Genomic DNA, 24,578 nt, shown 5'->3' with positions numbered 1-24,578 from the left:
TGATTATTTACATTTCCATTAAACATCTGTATGTTTATATGAGTCATAAACACATAGCCATGGAAGCTCCTCTGAGATCACTACTGTTACAGGGAAAACAGACCAGAGGAAGTGGATGGCTTTCAGTAACACCTCCAACAATGACGCCTCTATTGAAATGTTTATTGACTGCGCTAGGTCTCTTGTCCCTTGACCTGCTCCACTCTATCCTTATAACTAAATAACCAAGACAGCCGAGTCAATCAGGCAGCTTTTAAATTACTTTCAGTGGCGAAAGAAATAGACTGATGGTCACACAGCCACAGGTATCCAGCTGGCATCCTGGGCTCATGTATCGCCATTCAGCTCGTTATTTTTAGAGATGTTCCAAAATTCATTTTCCTTGGATAGGAACTTGCATTGTTTCCAGTTTTCTGGTTTTACAAATGATGATGCAGTAGACAGCCTTGTGCATGCCTCTTTATGCAGGAAGAGCAGATATCTATATGAGTGGCAATGCTTGGTCACATGGTGTGCACACTGAAACACATGAGTAGATAAACTTCCAGATTACTCTGCAAAAGGCTGAGCCCATTGGTGCAATCGTCAATACATACATGGAAGTACCCATTTTTCACACCCTCCTAAAATATTTATATTTTTATCTTTATGATTTTGCCACTCCGATGGATAAAACTGGTATGTCACCAGTGCTTTAGTTTATATTCCCCTAAATAGTAGTAGATTAATCCTTTTACATGTTTATTGGATATTTGGGGGCCTACATTCTGTATTTTCTTCTTTAAAAAATGTTCAAGTGTAATTTATTGTAGGAAAGGGCATAGATCGTAAGTACACAACTTGGTAAATTTTCAACAACTGAACATACCCCTATAGCCGTCACCCAGATTAAGAAACAAAATATGACCTGCATCTGACTTGTGTACTCTCCAGGTCTGCATTCCCTTCGAGCATTGCTTCTTTTGCACTTTGTATAAATGACAGCATACAAGATGTGCCCTATCAGGTCTGGCTTCTTTTGCCCAGTGTGGTGTTGACAGATTCTTCCATGTCACTGAGTGTGGGAACAGATCTTTCCTGCTCTTCATGGTCTGGTGTTCCCCTGTATATCACCATTTGCTCGTCCATTCTACTATTGATGGACGTTTGTGTCGTGTCCAGTTTTTGGCTGACTAGCGCTGCTGTAAACAATCATGTACAGGTTGTAGAGCAAACTGAGTTTTCATTTCTTATGGGGAAATATCTGGGCGTGAACTTGCCGGGTCATGTGTTAAGTGTACATCTAACAGTGTAAGGAATCATCAATCTGTTTTCCAAAGTGGCTTTACCATTTGCACTTCCATCATCAGTGCCTGAGAGTTCCAACTGCATTGCATCTGCTCAGCCTTTGGTGTTGTATTTTTTATTTTATCCACTCTACTGCATGTGACATGGTGTCTTGTTGTGTTTCATGTGCATTTTCCTAATGCCTAGTGATGGAGAGTATCTGTACATGTGTCTGTTTGCCTTCTGCATATCCTCTTTGGTCAAGTGACTATTCTGTAATTTTCTCACCAAAAACCTGGGTGTTTTTGGTTTCTTACTGTTGATTTCTGAGAGTTCTTGATATATTCTGGACGCAAATCCTTTGTTAGACATATGATTTGCAAATATTTTCTCCAGTATGAAACTTCTTTGGCCCACGCGAGTTTTACAGTTTTTTTTTTTTTCGCGGCACGTGGGCGTCTCACTGTTGTGGCCTCTCCTGTTGCACGGCATGTGGGATTTTCCCGGACCGGGGCACGAACCTGTGTCCCCTGCATCGGCAGGCGGACTCTCAACCACTGTGCCACCAGGGAAGCCCGAGTTTTATGTTTTTATGTAGACAAATTTCCCAGTCTGTTTTTTTTAGCTTCTTTTGTTAGTGTATTGCTTTAGAGGGATTATTAAAGTTATATACACCTTCCTTTCTACTGTTTAAAAAATAACATTAAAAACCATCAATAGACACATTAAAACTTACATTTTTTCCTGTCCAGTATCTTCTTCCTTCTCTCAAAAATAGGAAAAACTTCTCATGCCTTTTCTTCTTTTCCTTCTTTCCTTTCCTCACAGTCTCATATTGTGATACAATTCCAAACTGCTATTAGCCTGTATCATCGTTTAGCTTAATATTTTGTTCTTGCTTTTGTTTTCCTCTAAGCATGTTGTCTAGGCATTTCTTTCAGAAAGAGTTCACAGGTTACAAACTTTTAACTTCTTGAATATTAGAAAACATTTATTTTCTCCTCATTCTTAAAGGACTAGGTAATAATTACAAGTTGAAAATAGTTTCAAGGTGCTGTTTCATTGTCTTCCTGCCCCCAGTATGACAGTGAGAAATGCAATACCATCCGATTGCCATGGATTTTTTTGTCTACTTATTTATTTTCTTTGGAAGTTTTAGGATTTTCTTTTTACCTTTGGTTTTCTGAAGTATCACCACAATGTTCTAGGTGCTAGTCTTCTTAAAATCTTTTTAAAATTTGTCCTTCTTGACACTTTGTGTGCCCTTTCAATCTGAAACCCATATATTCTTTCAAAAAATTTTGTGATAGCAAAACATATGTGATTCTTTATTTATACATTATAATGTGTAAATTATATATTATATACATTATATATAACAAGATCTAGCAGCAAGTCTAATAACTACCATAATTTCAAGGTTATGATGAGCTTACATGATATCCTAAGATATGAAAATATCTGTGATTTCTGTTGGTGACAAAGTCACACTGTTAATGCATTGAAAGCCCATACATTCTTTTTTTTTAAAACTTTTTACTTTATTTTGGAGCATAGTTGATTAACAATGTTGTGTTAGTTTCAGGTGTACAACAAAGTGATTCAGTTATACATATACATGTATCTATTCTTTTTCAAATTCTTTTCCCAATTAGGTTGTTACAGAATACTGAGCAGAGTTCCCTGTGCCATACAGTAGGTCCTTGTTGGTTATCTGTTCTAAATATAGCCATGTGTACACGGCTAGAATGAGATGAGAGGAGGGGAGAAAGGAGAACGAGAGGAGGCGGAGAAAGGAGGGGAGAATGAGAGGAGGGGAGAAAGGATGAGAAAGAGAGAGAGGAAGAGTGAGAGGGAGGGAGGGAGGGAGGAAGTGGAGGGATGCGGGGAGAGCGAGCCTTCATCCGTGCACACACATCACATGCAGACCGGGTGCAGCAGCAACGGTGGCAGGCTCATGGCTGGCAGTGATTGGTCACGTTCTTCCGGCCCAGGAATATTCTGGTTTTCTTTCTTGGTCTCTTCACCTGTGTCTGCTCTTATCTCTGTGCTCACCCCTTCCACCCGCCTTACTCCCCATTTTGTGCTGTTGAATGTACATTTTAACTGGAGACATGCAGGCATGTTAAAGTTTGAGAAGCACTGCTCTACAGAACTCCTGTTCACCCCCGATGCTCTCAGAATAATTTGTTTCTCACCTTCAACGGTAGAGTGCAAATTCCTTAAGGATAGGCTTCTTGACTAATTTATCCTCAAGGCTGGAGCACCTAGCACAGTGCTTTTTGTTTTTGTTTGCGTACAGAGCTGCTCATAAGTATATTTGAATAAATGACTTTTCCTGACTTTCACCTTTAGAAAAATTGTAACCTTTCTGGGAAATGGTCAAGTTGAACAATTTTTTTTTTTTTTAACATCTTTATTGGGGTATAATTGCTTTACAATGGTGTGTTAGTTTCTGCTTTATAACAAAGTGAATCAGTCATACATAAACGTATGTTCCCATATGTCTTCCCTGTTGCGTCTCCCTCCCTCCCACCCTCCCCATCCCACCCATCCAGGCTGTCATAAAGCACCGAGCCAATATCCCTGTGCCATGCGGCTGCTTCCCACTAGCTATCTACCTTACTGCGTTTGTTAGTGTGTATATGCCCATGACTCTCTCTCGCCCTGTCACAGCTCACCCTTCCCCCTCCCCATAACCTCAAGTCCGTTCTCTAAGAGGTCTGCGTCTTTATTCCTGCTTTACCCCTAGGTTCTTCATGACATTTTTTTCTTAAATTCCATATATATGTGTTAGCATACGGTATTTGTCTTTTTCTTTCTGACTTACTTCACTCTGTATGACAGACTCTAGGTCTATCCACCTCATTACAAATAGCTCAATTTCGTTTCTTTTTATGGCTGAGTAATATTCCATTGTATATATGTGCCACATCTTCTTTATCCATTCATCCGATGACGGGCACTTAGGTTGTTTCCATCTCCGGGCTATTGTAAACAGAGCTGCAATGAACATTTTGGTACATGACTCTTTTTGAATTTTGGTTTTCTCAGGGTATATGCCCAGTAGTGGGATTGCTGGGTCATATGGTAGTTCTATTTGTAGTTTTTTAAGGAACCTCCATACTGTTCTCCATAGTGGCTGAACCAATTCACATTCCCACCAGCAGTGCAAGAGTGTTCCCTTTTCTCCACACCCTCTCCAGCATTTATTGTTTCTAGATTTTTTGATGATGGCCATTCTGACTGGTGTGAGATGATATCTCATTGTAGTTTTGATTTGCATTTCTCTAATGATTAATGATGTTGAGCATTCTTTCATGTGTTTGTTGGCAGTCTGTATATCTTCTTTGGAGAAATGTCTATTTAGGTCGTCTGCCCATTTTTGGATTGGGTTGTTTGTTTTCTTGTTATTGAGCTGCATGAGCTGCTTGTAAATTTTGGAGATTAATCCTTTGTCGGTTGCTTCATTTGCAAATATTTTCTCCCATTCTGAGGGTTGTCTTTTGGTCTTGTTTATGGTTTCCTTTGCTGTGCAAAAGCTTTGAAGTTTCATTAGGTCCCATTTGTTTATTTTTGTTTTTATTTCCATTACTCTAGGAGGTGGGTCAGAAAGGATCTTGCTTTGATTTATGTCATAGAGTGTTCTGCCTATGTTTTCCTCTAAGAGTTTGATAGTTTCTGGCCTTACATTTAGGTCTTTAATCCATTTTGAGCTTATTTTTGTGTATGGTGTTAGGGAGTGATCTAATCTCATACTTTTACATGTAGCTGTCCAGTTTTCCCAGCACCACTTATTGAAGAGGCTGTCCTTTCTCCGTTGTACATTACTGCCACCTTTATCAAAGATAAGGTGTCCATATGTGCATGGGTTTATCTCTGGGCTTTCTATCCTGTTCCATTGATCTATCTTTCTGTTTTTGTGCCAGTACCATACCGTCATGATGACTGTAGCTTTGTAGTATAGTCTGAAGTCAGGGAGCCTGATTCCTCCAGTTCCTTCTTTCGTTCTCAAGATTGCTTTGGCTATTCGGGGTCTTTTGTGTTTCCATACAAATTGTGAAATTTTTTGTTCTAGTTCTGTGAAAAATGCCAGTGGTAGTTTGATAGGGATTGCATTGAATCTATAGATTGCTTTGGGTAGTAGAGTCATTTTCACAGTGTTGATTCTTCCAATCCAAGAACATGGTATATCTCTCCATCTATTTATATCATCTTTAATTTCTTTCATCAGTGTCTTATAATTTTCTGCATACAGGTCTTTTGTCTCCTTAGGTAGGTTTATTCCTAGATATTTTATTCTTTTTGTTGCAATGGTAAATGGGAGTGTTTTCTTGATTTCACTTTCAGATTTTTCATCATTAGTATATAGGAATGCCAGAGATTTCTGTGCATTAATTTTGTATCCTGCCACTTTACCAAATTCATTGATTAGCTCTAGTAGTTTTCTGGTAGCATCTTTAGGGTTCTCTATGTATAGGATCATGTCATCTGCAAACAGTGACAGCTTTACTTCTTCTTTTCCAATTTGGATTCCTTTTATTTCCTTTTCTTCTCTGATTGCTGTGGCTAAAACTTCCAAAACAATGTTGAATAATAGTGGTGAGAGTGGGCAACCTTGTCTTGTTCCTGATCTTAGTGGAAATGCTTTCAGTTTTTCACCATTGAGGATGATGTTTGCTGTGGGCTTGTCATATATGGCCTTTATTATGTTGAGGAAAGTTCCCTCTATGCCTGCTTTCTGCAGGGTTTTTATCATAAATGGGTGTTGAATTTTGTCAAAAGCTTTCTCTGCATCTATTGAGATGATCATATGGTTTTTCTCCTTCAATTTGTTAATATGGTTTATCACATTGATAGATTTGCGTATATTGAAGAATCCTTGCATTCCTGGAATAAACCCCACTTGATCATGGTGTATGATCCTTTTAATGTGCTGTTGGATTCTGTTTGCTAGTATTTTGTTGAGGATTTTTGCATCTATGTTCATCAGTGATATTGGCCTGTAGTTTTCTTTCTTTGTGACATCCTTGTCTGGTTTTGGTATCAAGGTGATGGTGGCCTCGTAGAAGGAGTTAGGGGGTGGTCCTCCCTCTGCTATATTTTGGAAGAGTTTGAGAAGGATAGGTGTTAGCTCTTCTCTAAATGTTTGATAGAATTCGCCTGTGAAGCCATCTGGTCCTGGGCTTTTCTTTGTTGGAAGATTTTTAATCACAGTTTCAATTTCAGTGCTTGTGATTGGTCTGTTCATATTTTCTATTTCTTCCTGATTCAGTCTTGGCAGGTTGTGCATTTCTAAGAATTTGTCCATTTCTTCCAGATTGTCCATTTTATTGGCATAGAGTTGCTTGTAGTAATCTCTCATGATCTCTTTTATCTCTGCAGTGTCAGTTGTTACCTCTCCTTTTTCATTTCTAATTCTATTGATTTGAGTCTTCTCCCTTTTTTTCTTGATGAGTCTGGCTAGTGGTTTATCTATTTTGTTTATCTTCTCAAAGAACCAGCTTTTAGTTTTATTGATCTTTGCTATTGTTTCCTTCATTTCTTTTTCATTTATTTCTGATCTGATTTTTATGATTTCTTTCCTTCTGCTAGCTTTGGGGTTTTTTTGTTCTTCTTTCTCTAATTGCTTGAGGTGCAAGGTTAGGTTGTTTATTCGAGATGTTTCCTGCTTCTTAAGGTGGGCTTGTATTGCTATAAACTTCCCCCTTAGAACTGCTTTTGCTGCATCCCACAGGTTTTGGGTCGTTGTGTCTCCATTGTCATTTGTTTCTAGGTATTTTTTGATTTCCTCTTTGATTTCTTCAGTGATCTCTTCATTATTAAGTAGTGTATTGTTTAGCCTCCATGTGTTTGTATTTTTTACAGATCTTTTCCTGTAATTGATATCTAGTCTCATGGCGTTGTGGTCAGAAAAGATACTTGATACAATTTCAATTTTCTTAAATTTACCAAGGCTTGATTTGTGACCTAAGATATGATCTATCCTGGAGAATGTTGCATGAGCACTTGAGAAAAATATGTATTCTGTTGTTTTTGGATGGAGTGTCCTATAAATATCAATTAAGTCCATCTTGTTTAATGTATCATTTAAAGCTTGTGTTTCCTTATTTATTTTCATTTTGGATGATCTGTCCATGGGTGAAAGTGGGGTGTTTAAGTCCCCTACTATGAATGTGTTACTGTTGATTTCCCCTTTTATGGCTGTTAGTATTTGCCTTATGTATTGAGGTGCTCCTATGTTGGGTGCATAAATATTTACAATTGTTATATCTTCTTCTTGGATCGATCCCTTGATCATTAAGTAGTGTCCTTCTTTGTCTCTTTTAATAGTCCTTATTTTAAAGTCTATTTTGTCTGATATGAGAATTGCTACTCCAGCTTTCTTTTGGCTTCCATTTGCATGGAATATCTTTTTCCATCCCCTTACTTTCAGTCTGTATGTGTCTCTAGGTCTGAAGTGGGTCTCTTGTAGACAGCATATATAAGGGTCTTGTTTTTGTATCCATTCAGCTAATCTGTGTCTTTTGGTGGGAGCATTTAGTCCATTTACATTTAAGGTAATTATCGATATGTATGTTCCTATTCCCATTTTCTAAATTGTTTTGGGTTCGTTATTATAGGTCTTTTCCTTCTCTTGTGTTTCTTGCCTAGAGAAGATCCTTTAGCATTTGTTGTAAAGCTGGTTTGGTGGTGCTGAACTCTCTCAGCTTTTGCTTGTCTGTAAAGGTTTTAATTTCTCCATCAAATCTGAATGAGATCCTTGCTGGGTAGAGTAGTCTTGGCTGCATGTTTTTCTCCTTCATCACTTTCAGTATGTCCTGCCACTCCCTCCTGGCTTGTAGGGTTTCTGCTGAGAGATCAGCTGTTAACCTTATGGGGATTCCCTTATGTGTTATTTGTTGTTTTTCCCTTGCTGCTTTTAATATGCTTTCTTTGTATTTAATTTTTGACAGTTTGATTAATATGTGTCTTGGCGCATTTCTCCTTGTATTTATCTTGTATGGGACTCTCTGTGCTTCCTGGACTTGATTAACTATTTCCTTTCCCATATTAGGGAAGTTTTCAACTATAATCTCTTCAAATATTTTCTCAGTCCCTTTCTTTTTCTCTTCTTCTTCTGGAACCCCTATAATTCGAATGTTGGTGCGTTTAATGTTGTCCCAGAGGTCTCTGAGACTGTCCTCAGTTCTTTTCATTCTTTTTTCTTTATTCTGCTCTGCAGTAGTTATTTCCACTATTTTATCTTCCAGGTCACTTATCCGTTCTTCTGCCTCAGTTATTCTGCTATTGATCCCATCTAGAGTACTTTTAATTTCATTTATTGTGTTGTTCATCGTTGCTTGTTTCATCTTTAGTTCTTCTAGGTCCTTGTTAACTGATTCTTGCATTTTGTCCAATCTATTGTCCATTCTATCTCCAAGATTTCGGATCAACCTTACTATCATTATTCTGAATTCTCTTTCAGGTAGACTGCCTATTTCCTCTTCATTTGTTAGGTCTGGTGCATTTTTATCTTGCTCCTTTATCTGCTGTGTGTTTTTCTGTCTTCTCATTTTGCTTATCTTACTGTGTTTGGGGTCTCCTTTTTGCAGGCTGCAGGTTTGTAGTTCCTCCTGTTTTTGATGTCTGTCTCCAGTGGCTAAGGTTGGTTCAGTGGGTTGTGTAGGCTTCCTGGTGGAGGGGACTAGTGCCTGTGTTGTGGTGGATGAGGCTGGATCTTGTCTCTCTAGTGGGCAGGTTCACGTCTGGTGGTGTGTTTGGGGGTGTCTGTGGCCTTATTATGATTTTAGGCAGCCTCTCTGCTAATGGGTGGGGTTGTGTTCCTGTCTTGCTAGTTGTTTGGCATAGGTTTTCCAGCACTGTGGCTTGCTGGTCGTTGAGTGAAGCTGGGTGCTGGTGTTAAGATGGAGGTCTCTGGGAGATTTTCGCCGTTTGATATTATGTGGAGCTGGGAGGTCTCTTGTTGATCAGTGTCCTGAAGTTGGCTGTCCTACCTCAGAGGCAGAGCCCTGCCTCCTGGCTGGAGCACCAAAAGCTTTTCATCCACAGGCTCAGGATAAAAGGGAGAAAAAGTAGAGGGAATTAGTAGAAGTATGAGGAAAGAAAGAAGGAAAGGAGGGTAGGAAGGAAGGAAGAAAGAAAGAAGCAAAGAAGGAAAGGAGGGAGGGAGGGAGGAAGGAAGGAAGGAGGGAAAGAAGGAAAAAAGACAGAAAGAAAGAAGATACAGTAAAAATAAAATAAAGTATAATAAAGTTATTGAATTAAAAAATTCTTATTTAGAAAAAAAGAAAAAAAAAAAAAGGGACGGAAAGAACCTTAGGACAAATGTTGGAAGCAAAGCTATACAGACAAAATCTTACACAGAAGCATACACATACACCCTCACTAAAAGAGGTAAATGGGGAAAAATCCTAAATCTTGCTGTCAGAGACCACCTCCTCAATTTGGGATGATTCGTTGTCTAAAGGAGGGAAGGAGGGACGGAAAGAAAGAAAGAAAGAACGAAGGTAAAGTATAATAAGGTTATTAAAATTATTATTAAGAAAAAAAAATTAAAAAAAAAACATGGACGGATAGAACCCTAGGACAAATGGTGGAAGCAAGACTATACAGACAAGATCTCACACAGAAGCATACACATACACATTCACAAAAAGAGGAAAGGGGAAAAAATCATAGATCTTGCTCCTAAAGTCCACTTCCTTAATTTGGGATGATTGGTTTTCTATTCAGGTATTCCACAGATGCAGGGTACATCAAGTTGATTGTGGAGCTTTAATCCTCTGCTTCTGAGGCTGCTGGGAGAGATTTCCCTTTCTCTTCTTTGTTCTCACAGCTCCCAGGGCTAAGCTTTGGATTTGGCCCTGCCACTGCGTGTAGATCGCTGGAGGGCGTCTGTTTTTTGCTCAGACAGGATGGGGTTAAAAGAGCCGCTGATTGGGGGCTCTGGCGCACTCAGGCCGGCGAGGACGGAGGGGCACAGAGTGCGGGGCGGGCCTGCGGTGGCAAAGGCCGGCGTGACTTTGCACCAGCCTGAGGCGCGCTGTGCGCTCTCCCGGGGAAGTTGTCCCTGGATCCCGGGAACCCGGCAGTGGCGGGCTGCACAGGCTCCGCGGAAGAGGGGTGTGGAGAGTGACCTGTGCTCGCACACGGGCCCCTAGGTGGCGGCAGCAGCAGCCTTAACGTCTCCCGCCCGCCTCTGGGGTCCGCGCTTTTAGCCGCGGCTTGCGCCCGTCTCTGGCTTCCGCGCTTTCAGCCGCGGCTCGCGCCCGTCTCTGGATTCCGCGCTTTCAGCCGCGGCTCGCGCCCGTCTCTGGGGTTCGCGCTTTTAGCCGCGGCTCGCGCCCGTCTCTGGAGTTCCTTTAAGCAGCGTTCTTAAACCCCTCTCCTCACGCCCCAGGAAACAAAGAGGGAAGGAAAAGTCTCCTGCCTCTTCTGCAGGTGCAGGCTTTTCCCCGGACTCCCTCCCGGCTAGCTGTGGTGCACTAACCCCTTCAGGCTATGTTCAAGCCGCCAACCCCAGTCCTCCCTGCGCTCCGGCCTCAGCTCGCAGCCCCGCCCGCCCCGGCGGGTGAGCAGACAAGCCTCTCGGGCTGGTGAGTGCCGGTCGGCACCGATCCTCTGTGCGGGAATCTCCCCGCTTTGCCCTCCGCACCCGTTGCTGTGCTCTCCTCCGCAGCTTCGAAGCTCCCCCCTCCGCCTCCCGCAGTCTCCGCCCGCGAAGAGGCTTCCTAGAGTGTGGAAACTTTTCCTCCTTCACAGCTCCCTCCCACTGGTGCAGGTGCCGTCCCTATTCTTTTGTCTCTGTTTTTTCTTTTGCCCTACCCAGGTACGTGGGGAGTTTCTTGCCTTTTGGGAGGTCTGAGGTCTTCTGCCAGCCTTCAGTAGGTGTTCTGTAGGAGTTGTTCCACGTGTAGATGTATTTCTGGTGTATCTGTGGGGAGGAAGGTGATCTCCGCGTCTTACTCTTCCGCCATCTTCCCTAGTTTTCCAAGTTGAACAATTTTGAGAATTAGCAAATCTTGGGACTTCTAGAAGTAGAGTGTGGTCAGAAGAATAATGTCCTTCCCCGAAGTCTTAATTAATCTAAATCCTAAATCCCCACTGCCCAGACACGTGAGTACCTTCCTTTATGTGGCAGATGTGATTGAGGACCTTGAGGTGGGGAGATGGCCCTGGGTTATCCCAGTGGAGCCAAGGGGATCACACGAGTCCTTAAAAGCAGAGAACATTTCTGGCTGCAGAGAACCAGAGTGATGGCAGTGTGAGAACTTGACCTGCCAAGAATGGGGAAGAATTGTTTCTTCTTTGGTTGTGGAGAATTGTCTCTCCCAACACAAAATACATGCTAGTATTCCCATCTCACAAACAAGACATTTGGGGCAAAAGAAAGTCAGACAACTTGTCCAAGGGCACAAGAGGTAGTAAAGCCTCAAATTTATATATATATTCAGAAACCCATGATCTTCCCACCACATGCTGCTGTCTACTGGGAAGGCTGTTGGCAAAATAATTACACACATTGGTTTTTACTATGAATCAGTAAGATAACAAATGCAAACTTGATATTAAAAAATTTACCAGGAGGTAGTGGAATTTCTGATGGACATGTAGAGATATTTATTCATCCGTTCATTTATAACTTTTAGTACAAACCTTCTCTGTATCTACTCTGTGGTAGGCATAGGTGCAGAGCATGAAGAGAAAGGGGGAGAAAAAGTTTAGAAAGGAACATGCTGGTACGGGGATGCCTCCATGCCACTTAGCACCATGGTGTTCTAAATCAACAAAGTCAAGATTTGAGAGTCTGGACAACTTTGACATCCAGAAGGGTTGCTTTTCCTGAACCTCTAATCGCTTTATATTGAAAGTCACTTCAGTCTCTTCCTTGTGACCTCTCTGCATCTTTGGTTTCATTGAAGTATAATCTGGGCAGCTTCTGTGGAAATTTATCATCGCATTAAGCAAGAAGATACATTTTGATTCAGGGAAAACCTTCATCTCTTATTTAAAGTCCAAAAGTTAAAAGACATTTGGAGTAAATTTTCTTCTTTCTTGAAAGTGTCTTTCCTTTATTTTTATTTTTTTCACAAATTAAGTCCGAGACTAAAAATGCAAGACCCAGAGACCAGGTGTGTTACACCAAGACCACCATTGCAGCGGGTACTTGTCAGGTACTTCATCTTCCAGCTCAGTCCTCCAGCGGATCCAATTTTGTTTGACAAGTGTAATCTTTTCAACAACAGGGCCATTCAGGTTCACTTCATTTATTCCCAAGCTCTTCAGGGAGCATCTCTGCTTGACTGCCTCAAGGATCTCTCTGCTGGTGACGGCTCTTCTGTGGATGTAGAGGGACAGTCTAACCGCCTCTAGGCTAACCCGTTCCAGCCACCAAGTCCTCCAGAGCTCCCCGTGCATCCAAGATCCAGAAGCACCCACTGAAGTCCGGGTGGGTTCGCTTTAGGATTTTCCCCGTGCAACTAAAATATGCCTCCTTCTTCTTCCTCTTCTTCTTCCCAGAGGCAGAGCTGGCCCGCTTATCCTTCTCTTTGGCTGGGGTATAAATTGTGGGCTTCTTCTTAGGGAATCGTAGGCCATGTAAGCAAATGAAGTGCATGTGGCAGACTTGTCTTTACTCTTCTAGCTCAGAGCACTGGCCGTCTGGAGTAAATTTTAATGTGATTCGTCGGAAAGATTCTTTCAGTTTGAACTCTCTCCTAGTGTAAAAGGACGAACTCATTAAGTTCTCAAAGGTCTCCAGGAAGACGGTGACAATTGAGTGCTCCATTGTGGCACTTAGTGTTTCTGATAAACCTTGAGAATGAAAACATGTTTGACCCTTTTGACATCACTTACCTAAACACAACACTTAACCAAAACAATTATGTCTGTTGACCTTGGAGCAGAGAAACTCTCAGCGTCCGGAAAGCTCAGGGAGACTATTGTTCAAGTGTGAGCCTGTCCACCTGCCCTCTGCCCGTCTCTTCTGTTGAGCTGATCTTTGGATTTTACAGTCCTTTGGGATTAACCCCTAGAGATCTCTGTCTGGAGTCAAGTCTACCGTGAAAGTTGAAAAGTGATTAATATGCTTGTGTATCTCTGCACATGTGAACGTTTGGAAGGACGTTTATGCACCAGATGTGGACCGTGCTTGTCCCTGGGCCACAGGATCACGGGCCATTCTTGTATCTTCACCCGAGGGGGTTACCTGGCATGGAGAAGGAGGGCTTCTCTCCTTGCCCCTGGCTTTCCCTGTGCCTCGCCCTTGCCTTGTTGCCTCCTTTGCTCCTGCCAATAGCAACTATGTACCTCTTCTTAGTGCTGGTGGGTAGGGCGTGGGGGTGAGAAGAGGGGAAGTCGGACGTGCAGAGGGAACTGGTGCGGGGGGTATCCTGGGGTGGACAATTTCCCTCCTGCCTCTTTGGGCACTTGTGGCAGAAGGGTTCTTGGTCCTGTTGGTCTGCTGGGCCTTTCTGTTCATTCATTCGACAGTCATTGACTGAGTGATGTTACTTGCCAGGCGCTTCCTAGGCCCCGGGGATCTAGCAGTCAACAAAGCAGATTTCCTTCTTTCGTGGTGTTTACATTCTAGTAGACAATTCAAAGAAGAAGAAAAAAAAGAACTAAAATATATATGTCGGGTCATGATAAGTGAATAGGGACTTTCCTGGAGGTCCAGTGGTTAAGACTTTCTGCTTCTGTTGCAGGGGGGTGTGCTCCAATCCCTTGTCAGGGAGCTGAGATGCCACGTGCTGCACACAGTGCAGCCAAAAAAAAAAAAAAAAAAGGACTAAAGTAGAAAGAGAGTGAAGGGAAATGAAGGGGAAAGGAGCTCCTTTTTATCAGTTAAGAAGAAGGTGTCCCTGAGAAGGTGATAATATTTGAGTAGAGACCTGGAGGAGGAGTGGGCGGGGCAGAGGGACTTGCACGTAGGTCCTGAGGTGTGGACGGCCTCCAGCTTTGCCAGGAACAGGAGATGGGTCAGTGTATCTGGGCAGCGCGAGTGAGCTGGGGTGCAGAGAGGATGGGGGGGTGGGGGGACCCTGAGCCACGGAGAGCCTTGCAGGCCTCCATGGGGTGGCCTGAACTTGAGTGACATGGGGGCCACTGGGGAATTTTGACCAGGGAGGTGACTTGAACCAATGTATTTTAAAAGAATCATTGCTGAGTGGGGAGACGGGAACTCCACACCTAGGGCGCCTGCTGGACGGTGGTGGGGGACCCTAGCGCCCAAGGAGATGGGAAGAACCCCTGAGCGAACTGGTAGGATGTGGGGGGACTGAGGGGGAAGCAGAAATGGAGGCCGGACAGGACTGGCGCCCCTGAGGGGGTGGCTGAGAGGGGGAAGGGGTTCCCACGCCTGGAAGGACCCGGGGGGCTTGTATCAGGGGGGAGCGTGCCCAGCATTTCCCCTGCCCAATTGTCTGGGGAAGTCTGCCTGGCTTTGATGCCGGGTCCTACACCCTCAGAGGCCTACAAACTCCAGTGTCAGAAGCCTCAGGCCAAACAACCAGTAAGACAAGAACACAATCCCACTCATAAAAAAAAGGAAAAAAAAATGAGACAGCAATAAAACATGTCACAGTTGAAGGAGCAAGGTAAAAACCTACAAGACCAAGTAAATGAAGAGGAAATAAGTAATCTACCTGAAAAAGAATTCAGAGTAATGATAATAAAGATGATCCAGAATCTCGGAAATAGAATGGAGGCACAGATGGAGAAAATACAAGAAATGTTTAACAAAGATCTAGAAGAACTAAAGAACAAACAAACAGAGTTGAACAACACAATAACAAATTAAAAATACACTAGAAGGAATCAGAAATAACAGGCAGAAGAACAAATAAGTGAGCTGGAAGACAAAATGGTAGAAATAACTGCTGAGGAACAGAATAAAGAAAAAAGAATGAAAAGAATTGAAGACAATCTCAGAGACCTCTAGGACAACACTAAATGCACCAACATTCGAATTATAGGGGTCCCAGAAGAAGAAGAGAAAAAGAAAGGGACTGAGAAAATATTTGAAGAGATTATAGTGGAAAACTTCCCTAACATGGGAAAGGAAATAGTCACCCAAGTCCAGGAAGCACAGAGAGTCCCATACAGGATAAACCCTAGGAGAAACACACCAAGACACATATTAATCAAACTAACAAAAATTAAATTCAAAGAAAAAATATTAAATGCAGCAAGGGAAAAACAAATAATAACATACAAAGGAATCCCATAAAGTTATCAGCTGATTTTTCAGTGGAAACTCTGTAGGCCAGAAGGGAGTGGCAGGATATACTTAAAGTGATGAAAGAGAAAAACCTACAACCAAGATTACTCTACCCAGCAAGGATCTCATGCAGATTTGACAGAGAAAGCAAAAGCTTTTCAGACAAGCAAAAGCTAACAGAATTCAGCACCACCAAACCAGCTTTACAACAAATACTAAAGAAACTTCTCTAGGCGGGAAACACAAGAGAAGAAAAAGACCCACAAAAACAAATCCAAAACAATTAAGAAAATGGTAATAGGAACATACATATTGATAATAACCTTGAATGTAAATGGACTAAATGCCCCAACCAAAAGACACAGACTGGCTGAATGGATACAAAAACAAGACCCATATGCTGTCTACAAGAGATCCACTTCAGACCTAGGGACACATACAGACTGAAAGTGAGGAGATGGAAAAAGATACTCCATGCAAATGGAAATCAAAAGACAGCTGGAGTAGCAATACTCGTATCAGGTAAAATAGACTTTAAAATAAAGACTGTTACAAGAGATAAGGAAGGACACTACATAATGGTCAAGGGATCAATCCAAGAAGAAGATACAACAATTATAAATGTTTATGCACCTAACGTAGGAGCACCTCAATACATAAGGCAAGTGCTAACAACCATGGGAGGGGAAATCAACAGTAACACAATAACAGTAGGGGACTTTAACACCCTACTTACACCAATGGACAGATCATCCAGACAGAAAATAGATAAGGAAACACAAGCTTTAAATGACACAATAGACCAGATAGATTTTTTTTTAACAACTTTATTGGAGTATAACTGCTTTACAATGGTGTGTTAGTTTCTGCTGTATAACAAAGTGAATCAGCTATACATATACATAGATTCCCATCTCTCCTCCTTCTTGCGTCTCCCCCCCCACCCTCCATATCCCATCCCTCTAGGTGGACACAAAGCACAGAGCTGATCTCCCTGTGCCATGCGGCTGCTTCCCACTAGGTATCTATTTTACATTTGGTAGTGTATATATGTCCATGCCACTCTCTCACTTTGTCCCAGCTTACCCGTCCCCCTCCCTGTGTCCTCAAGTTCATTCTCTACATCTGCGTCTTTATTCCTGTCCTGCTGCTAGGTTCTGAAGAACCTTTTTTTTTTTTTTTTTTTTTTTAGATTCCATATATATGTGTTAGCATACGGTATTTGTTTTTCTCTTTCTGACTTCACTCTGTAGGAGAGTCTCTAGGTCCATCCACCTCACTGCAAATAACTTAATTTCATTTCTTTTTATGGCTGAGTAATATTCCATTGTATATATGTGTCACATCTTCTTTATCCATTCATCTGTCGATGGACACTTAACCTTGCTTCCATGTCCTGGCTATTGTAAATAGTGCTGCAATGAACATTGTTAGAACCGATAGATTTAACTGATATGTATAGAACATTCCACCCAAAAGTGGCAGAATACACTTTCTTCTCAAGTGCATACAGAACATTCTCCAGGATAGATCATATCTTGGGTCACAAATCAAGCCTTGGAAAGTTTAAGAAAATTGAAATTGTATCAAGCATCTTTTCTGACCACAACGCTATGAGATTGGAAATCAGGTACAGGAAAAAAACTGTAAAAACCACAAATACACGGAGGCTAAACAGTGTACTACTAAATAACCAAGAGATCACTGAAGAAATCAAAAAAGAAATTAAAAAAATACGTAGAAACAAATGACAATGAAAACACAATGACCCAAAACCTATAGGATGCAGCAAAATCAGTTCTAAGAGGGAAATTTATAGCAATTCAATCTCACCTCAAGAAACAAGAAAAACCTCCAATAAACAATCTAACCCTACATCTAAAGCAACTATAGAAAGACGAACAGAGAAAACCCAAAGTCAGTAGAAGGAAAGAAATCATAAAGATCAGAGCAGAAATAAATGAGATAGAAACAAAACAATAGCAAAGATCAGGAAAACTATAAGTTGGTTCTTTGAGAAGATAAAAAAATACTGATAAACCCTTAGCCAGACTCATCAAGAAAAAAAGGCAGAGGACAGAAATCAATAAAATTAGAAATGAAAAAGGAGAAATCACAACTGACACTGCAGAAATACAAAGGATTATAAGAGACTACTACAAACAACCATATGCGAGTAAAATGGACAACCATGAAGAAATGGACAAAGTCTTGGAAACATCCAATTTTCCAAGACTGAACCAGGAAGAATTAGAAAATATAAACAGACCTATCACAAGTAATGAAATTGAAACTGTAATTAAAAATCTTCCAACAAACAAAAGTCCAGGACCAGATGGCTTCACAGGTGAATTCTATCAAATGTTTAGAGAAGAGCTAACACCGATCCTTCTCAAACTCTTCCAAAAAATTGCAGAGGTAGGAACACTCTCAAATTCATTCTACAAAGCCACCACCACCCTGATACCAAAACCAGAAAAAGATACCACAAAAAAGAAAATTATAGACCAATATCACTGATGAACATAGATGCAAAAATCCTGAACAAAATACTGGCAAACAGAATCCAACAACGTATTGAAAGGATCATACACCATGATCAAGTGGGATTTATCCCAGGGATGCAAGGATTCTTCAGTATACATAAATCAATCAATGTGATACACCATATTAACAAATTAAGGAATAAAAACCATGTGATCATCTGAATAGATGCAGAAAAAGCTTTTGACAAAATTCAACACCCATTTCTGATAAAAACTCTCCAGAAAATGGGCATAGAGGGAGCCTACCTCAATATAAAAAAGGCCATATATGACAGACCCACAGCAAACATCATACTCATTGGTGAAAAACTGAAAGCATTTCCACTAAGATCAGGAACAAGACAAGGATGTCTACTCTCACCACTCTTATTCAACATAGTTTTGGAAGTCCTAGCCACGGCAATCAGAGAAGAAAAAGAAATAAAAGGAATACAAATTTGAAAAGAAGAAGTAAAACTGTCACTGTTTGCAGATGACCTGATACTATACATAGAAAATGCTAAAGATGCCACCAAAAAACTATTAGAACTAATCAATGAATTTGGTAAGGTTGCAGCATACAAAATTAATGCACAGAAATCTCTGGCATTCCTATACACTAACAATGAAAAATCAGAAAGAGTAATTAAGGAAACAATCCCATTTACCATCGCAACAGAAAGAATAAAATACCTAGGAATAAACCTACCTAAAGAGGCGAAAGAGTTGTACTCAGAAAACTATAAAACACTAATGAAAGAAATCAAAGATGACATAAACAGATGGAGAAATATACCATGTTCTTGGATTGGAAGAATCAATATTGTGAAAACGACTATACTACCCAAAGTAATCTACAGATTCAGTGCAATCCCTATCAAACTACCAATGGCATTCTTCACAGAATTAGAACAAAAAAATTTTACAATTCGTATGGAAACACAAAAGACCCTGAATAGCCAAAGCAATCTTGAGAAAGAAAAATGGAGCTGGAGGAATCAGGCTCCTGGACTTCAGACTATACTACAGAGCTACAGTAATCAAGACAGTATGGTACTGCCACAAAAAACAGAAATATAGATCAATGGTACAGGATAGAAAGCCCAGAGATAAATCCACCCACATATGGCCACCTAATTTACAACAAAGGAGGCTAGAAGATACAATGGAGAAAAGACAGCCTCTTCAATAAGTGGTGCTGGGAAAACTAGACAGCTACCTGTAGAAGAATGAAATTAGAACACTCCCTAACACCATACACAAAAATAAACTCCAAATGGATTAAAGACCTAAATGTAAGATGAGACACTATAAAACTCTTAGAGGAAAACATAGGAAAAACACTCTTTGACATAAACCACAGCAAGTCTTTTTTGATTCCTAGAGTAATGGAAATAAAACCGAAAATAAACAAACCAGACCTAATGAAACTTAAAAGCTTTTGCACAGCAAAGGAAACCATAAACAAGACAAAAAGACAACCTTCCGAATGGGAGAAAATATTTGCAAAGAAAACAACGGACAAAGGATTAATCTCCAAAATATACAAACAGCTCATGGAACTCAATATCAAAAAAACCAAACAATCCAGTTAAAAAATGGGTGGAAGACCTAAATAGACAGTTCACCAAAGAAGACATATAGATTGGCCAAGAGGTACATGAAAAGACTCTCAACATCACTAATTATTAGAGAATGCAAATCAAAACTACAATGAGCTATCACCTCACACCGGTCAGAATGACCATCATCAAAAATCTAGAACCAATAAATGCTGGAAAGGGTGTGGTGAAAAGGGAACCCTCCTGCACTGTTGGGGGAATGTAAACTGATACAACCGCTATAGAGAGCAGTATGGAGGTTCCTTATAAAACTAAAAATAGAACTACCATATGACCCAGCAATCCCACTACTGGGCATATCCCCTCAGAAAACCGTAATTCAAAAAGAGACATGTACCACAATGTTCACTGCAACACTATTTACAATAGCCAGGACATGGAAGCAACCTAAATGTCCACTGACAGATGAATGGATAAAGAAGATGTGGCACATATCACATACATACAATAGAATATTACTCAGCCATAAAAAGGAATGAAATTGAGTTTTTTATATATTTGTATATATATATTGGTAGTGAGGTGGATGGACCTAGAGTCTGTCACACAGAGTGAAGTAAGTCAGAAAGAGAAAAACAAATACTGTATGCTAACACATATATATGGAATCCTAAAAAAAAAAAAAAGGTACTGATGAACCTAGTGGCAGGCAGGAATAAAGACATAGACACAGAGAATGGACTTGAGGACCCCGGGGGGTGGAGGGGGAAGCTGGGGTGAAGTGAGAGTAGCATCGACATATATACACTACCAAATGTAAAATAGTTAGCTAGTGGGAAGCAGCAGCATAGCACAGGGAGATCAGCTTGATGTTTTACGATGACCTAGAGGGGTAGGATAGGGAGGGTGGGAAGAGGCTCAAGAGGGAGGAGATATGGGGATATATGTATGCATATGGCTGATTCACTTTGTTGTACAACAGAAACTAACACAGTATTGTGAAGAAATTATACTCCAATAAAGATCTATTAAAAAAGTAATCATTGCTATCCTGTCTATAATTTATTTAGAATACTTTAGACAGTGGGTTCCAACACCAATGACCTTGATTTCATTAAGTGTTGAAGAAATAAATCACTAACATATTACTGGGTATATTTAAGAATTCTATTCAGTGCTGCAATAGAATAGGAAGTGATACTTTCCAGAGGAGAAAATAACCAAGTAGAGATTTAGGAAACTATTTGCCCGTATCTCTGTGATGGATACAAATCTTAGTTCCCATGTGCAGGTGTATGAGAAATGTCAGTATCTTCCCATACGTATACACATTTGTATGAGCTCTGGGATTTCCCACTTATATCTGGGTTTCACTAAGTTAGGGGGTTCAGGTGCATCCTAGCAGTGATTTTCCAAGTGTGGTCCCGAGGCCACATCAGCGTGACCTGAGAATGTGTTAGAAATGCAGATTCTCAGTCCCCATCCTAGACCTGCTGAATCAGGAACTCTGGGGGCGGGGCCCCTAACTGTGTGCATTAGCAAGCTCTCTGGGTAATCCTGACACCCGATAACGCTGGAGAATGACTCCATTATGGTGTCAAGTCCTGGGTGGGGCAGCTGGTCTGTGTTGCCCTCAGTCCACAGTCAGCTGAGGCCTCCAGTGCTCCATTGCTGGTCCATGCAGGCCCGGCAGGGGCCCTCACTCCAAGCTGTTTCCAGTCAATCTCTCTCTCTCACTCTCAGCTGGTTTCTGTGCCATTCTTAGGTACACTGTGTCAGCGATGATTCTACTGCTCCTATTTCACATCGGGCTACGGGAAATGTTGTGGCGGCATTATTTAAACTCAGGCTGCTTTGGGGCCTCTCTCAACCTTACAAAATTGTCCAGCCACTTCTTTGTTACTTTTAGGCTTGGGGATCTCGTCCACACACAACCATTTCTCCCGTGGGGTCTTGCTGACTTTATCACCTTTGTTCAAGAATGGGAGGCCAAGTCCTCTCTGCTCTGGTTGCCCCAAACTTAACTGCAGTTTCTGTTCCTACTTTGGGCTCCTAGATGGGACAGGTGCAGGATTTCTTCTCAGGATCCATCAGAGTCTGAACGCATTTCATTTCTGGTCTCCCTTCAACAATCAAGGAAATGTTTTTTAGCCTCAGGCAAGAAAATCTGCCTTGTTTTAGATTACCTCACCTATGGCACAAGGTGGAATAAAGACACCTCGGGGAAATGATTGCAAATATCTTCACTCCCTTCACTGACAAAGCAACTGCTTTGCTTTTAATAATTAATGGAAAAATACAATTAAGACTGCGATGCATTTTCTTTTAAGAAATTTACCTGTATATGAGCCAAATACCTCTCTGATCCTTCTCACCTGCCCCAGATCTGGGAAGCCTGGACTCTATCCTCAATCGCAGTAACTGACATTGCCCACTACTTTTTTTTCCTTGACCACTGCCAAACCCTTCATGGGCCAGTAAGCCATGACACTATGGGTTTTGTTGTGACTGCATCATTTACGTACTAAGTCTGCTTTTTTTTGGTCCTAATTATCTTGCAACAATTAAAGTATTATCATCTGACAGCAAAGGTATTATAAACATGAATGCAAATGAATAATTGAAACTTCTTATTTGGTTTTGAGCTGATCTGGATGATCAAAACTATGCTTTATGAGAAGTTTTCTTTTTTTAAATTTATTTATTTATTTATTTTTGGCTGCATTGGGTCTTCGTTGCTTTGCGCAGGCTTTCTCTAGTTGCGGCGCACGGGGCCTACTCTTCGTTGCAGTGCGTGGGCTTTTCATTGTGGTGGCTTCTCTTGTTGTGGAGCACGGGCTCTAGGCACGTGGGCTCAGTAGTTGTGGTGCACGGGCTCAGTAGTTGTGGCTCGTGGGCTCTAGAGCGCAGGCTCAGTAGTTGTGCCTCCTGGGCTCGGTAGTTGTGGCCCATGGGCTCTAGAGTGCAGGCCAGTAGTTGTGGCTCGTGGGCTCTAGGGCGCAGGCTCAGTAGTTGTGGCGCACGGGCTTAGTTGCTCCGCGGCATGTGGGATCTTCCTGGACCAGGGCTTGAACCCGTGTCCCCTGCATTGGCAGGCGGGTTCTTAACCACTGCGCCACCAGGGAAGCCCCTATGAGAAGTTTAAAAATTACTTTTGGAATGAAACCAGAAATGAAAACTTTTTAAAATAAAAATTTGTTTACTTCTGAAACTATGTCCTCAGCAACCCCAGGGATACTTGGGTTCAAGTTAAGAATAGACTTTCTTTTCTCCTTTTTTTTTTTTTTTGGCTGCACCCTGCGGCATGCGGGAGCTTCCCCGACCAGGGATCGAACCGTGCCCCTGCAGTGGAAGCGCGGAGTCTTGACCGCTGGACCGCCAGGGAAGTCCGGAATAGACATTCTTTGAATGTCTGGGGTCAGCAGTTTTATATTTATATGCCACAGACACCATACGTTTGGAATTGTGGTGCTGCTTGTTCGCTCCTCCCGCCCCAGTTTCCCCGTCTGTGTGAGATATATCTGTGCATGTTTTCAGGGAGAGTGTGGTCTCATTTCTGGAGCCAAAGAAGCCAGCCCTTGGATGTGAAATGAAGGGATTCCTGGGAAAGATGGATCTGATTGCAATTGAAATGTTTTTGTGACAAACTAGATGTCACCCATCCTTGTAAACATGCGACTTGTAATTGCTTTTTTGAAGGAAAAAGTTGCACCAGCACATTTTTAGTCTTGCTTGTAATCCACCGTGATTTGGAGTGGTCAGAATCTAATCATGACCGCTTTTGACAGACGTTCAAAATAAGCCATCTTCTTAGCTCTGAATCTCACAAGGCAGCACGCAGAAGAAACAGTGCCAACAGCAGACCTTCAACGTAGTCCAGACCTCCTGCCCTGACTGTCTGTCGTGCACTCTTCTCTCCCCGGAAACCTTTCCGCAGCGGGCAACCATGGCTTTTGCTCACACTGCTTGGACGGAGTCATGGTGTTCTGAGATGCAGGAGAGGTGTCAACTCCTTGCAAAGTAATTTTTCAAAGTTCTGCTCTTCTCTAATCTATGAATTGCTGGAGAAGCCTCTCAAGCTGTCTACTGGCTATGGTTTTTGACCACATTATTATTCAAGCCAAGCTGATTAAGACTAATTTTGGTCAAGATAAATTCTTGCCTGGGCAAACAACCAACGTGCAGAGTCTCAACCAGATTCAGTTAAATCAAGATTAATGTTTTGATGGAGATGCTTAATAATGACTGTTGTAGTCAACATAATGATGATGAACCCCTGGCAACATAATGTTCCCAGTGTGTCAGGCGACCCTAGAGTTTATTTGCTGTGTTTTTTCTCACTTTAGACTTGCTCTTTGATTCTGGCACGTTATTCTCTCTGGTGATCGTTTCCAATCAGCCTGACTGATTCGTGGCTGCACAGAGAAGGTTTTCTCCAGAGCTAGTAGGATGATTGTTGGAAAAAACATGGGGAGACAGATGGTAGACTTTATTTTACTGGCTCATCTGCTTCTGCAGGGGATGATTATACATTCAGAGTAAGTGGCACCAGAAGTCATGTCTAACTGAGGTTCATCCCACGTGTTTCCTTGCGGAGAACCTAAAATATAGTTTTAAGGACAGCTTAGAAACCGAGCAGGTGTGAAGAGCAGGCCCTCTAGGACGCGGTCATGATGTGGCCCGGGGTGGAGCAGAGGTCTGAGAGGTCACTGGCTTTGACCCTTCTAGTCTTCGTGCTGCCTCATCGTCAGATGAGAGTGTAGTTTTGGCTTGAGCCCCTTGAGTGGTGGGGTCCTCTCCATGTCTACTTTAGACAGTTCAACTGTGACATCATTCTTTCTTCTTCCGGGCCAACGTTAACTTCTGAGTAATTTCCATTCATTCGTTCTGGCTGCACTCTTTGGAAGCAACGCGGAACAAGTTGACTTCCTGTTCCACCTGGTAGGTGTCTTGCATGCGAGCTAGAATGCTGTCTCACGTCTTCTGCAGGCTAACTGTTCT

At 41.7% G+C, this 24,578-nt stretch overlaps 1 protein-coding gene across 1 annotated transcript; it reads right to left on the bottom strand.

Annotated features, from left to right (window-relative positions):
• Positions 1-12,336: 12,336 nt before the first annotated feature.
• Positions 12,337-13,575, bottom strand: LOC125964468 (histone H2B-like). Its single transcript, XM_049710144.1, is given in 2 exon segments — positions 12,337-12,669; positions 12,671-13,575. Coding segments are annotated over 2 exon segments (510 nt in total). The 5' UTR covers positions 12,887-13,575; the 3' UTR covers positions 12,337-12,375.
• Positions 13,576-24,578: the final 11,003 nt, after the last annotated feature.

Source organism: Orcinus orca, chromosome 5 (genome assembly GCF_937001465.1).
Source record: "Orcinus orca chromosome 5, mOrcOrc1.1, whole genome shotgun sequence".
Classification (NCBI taxonomy): Eukaryota; Metazoa; Chordata; class Mammalia; order Artiodactyla; family Delphinidae; genus Orcinus; species Orcinus orca.
The sequence above is the reverse complement of the archived record's forward strand: the minus strand, read 5'-3'. Positions and strand labels throughout refer to the sequence as shown.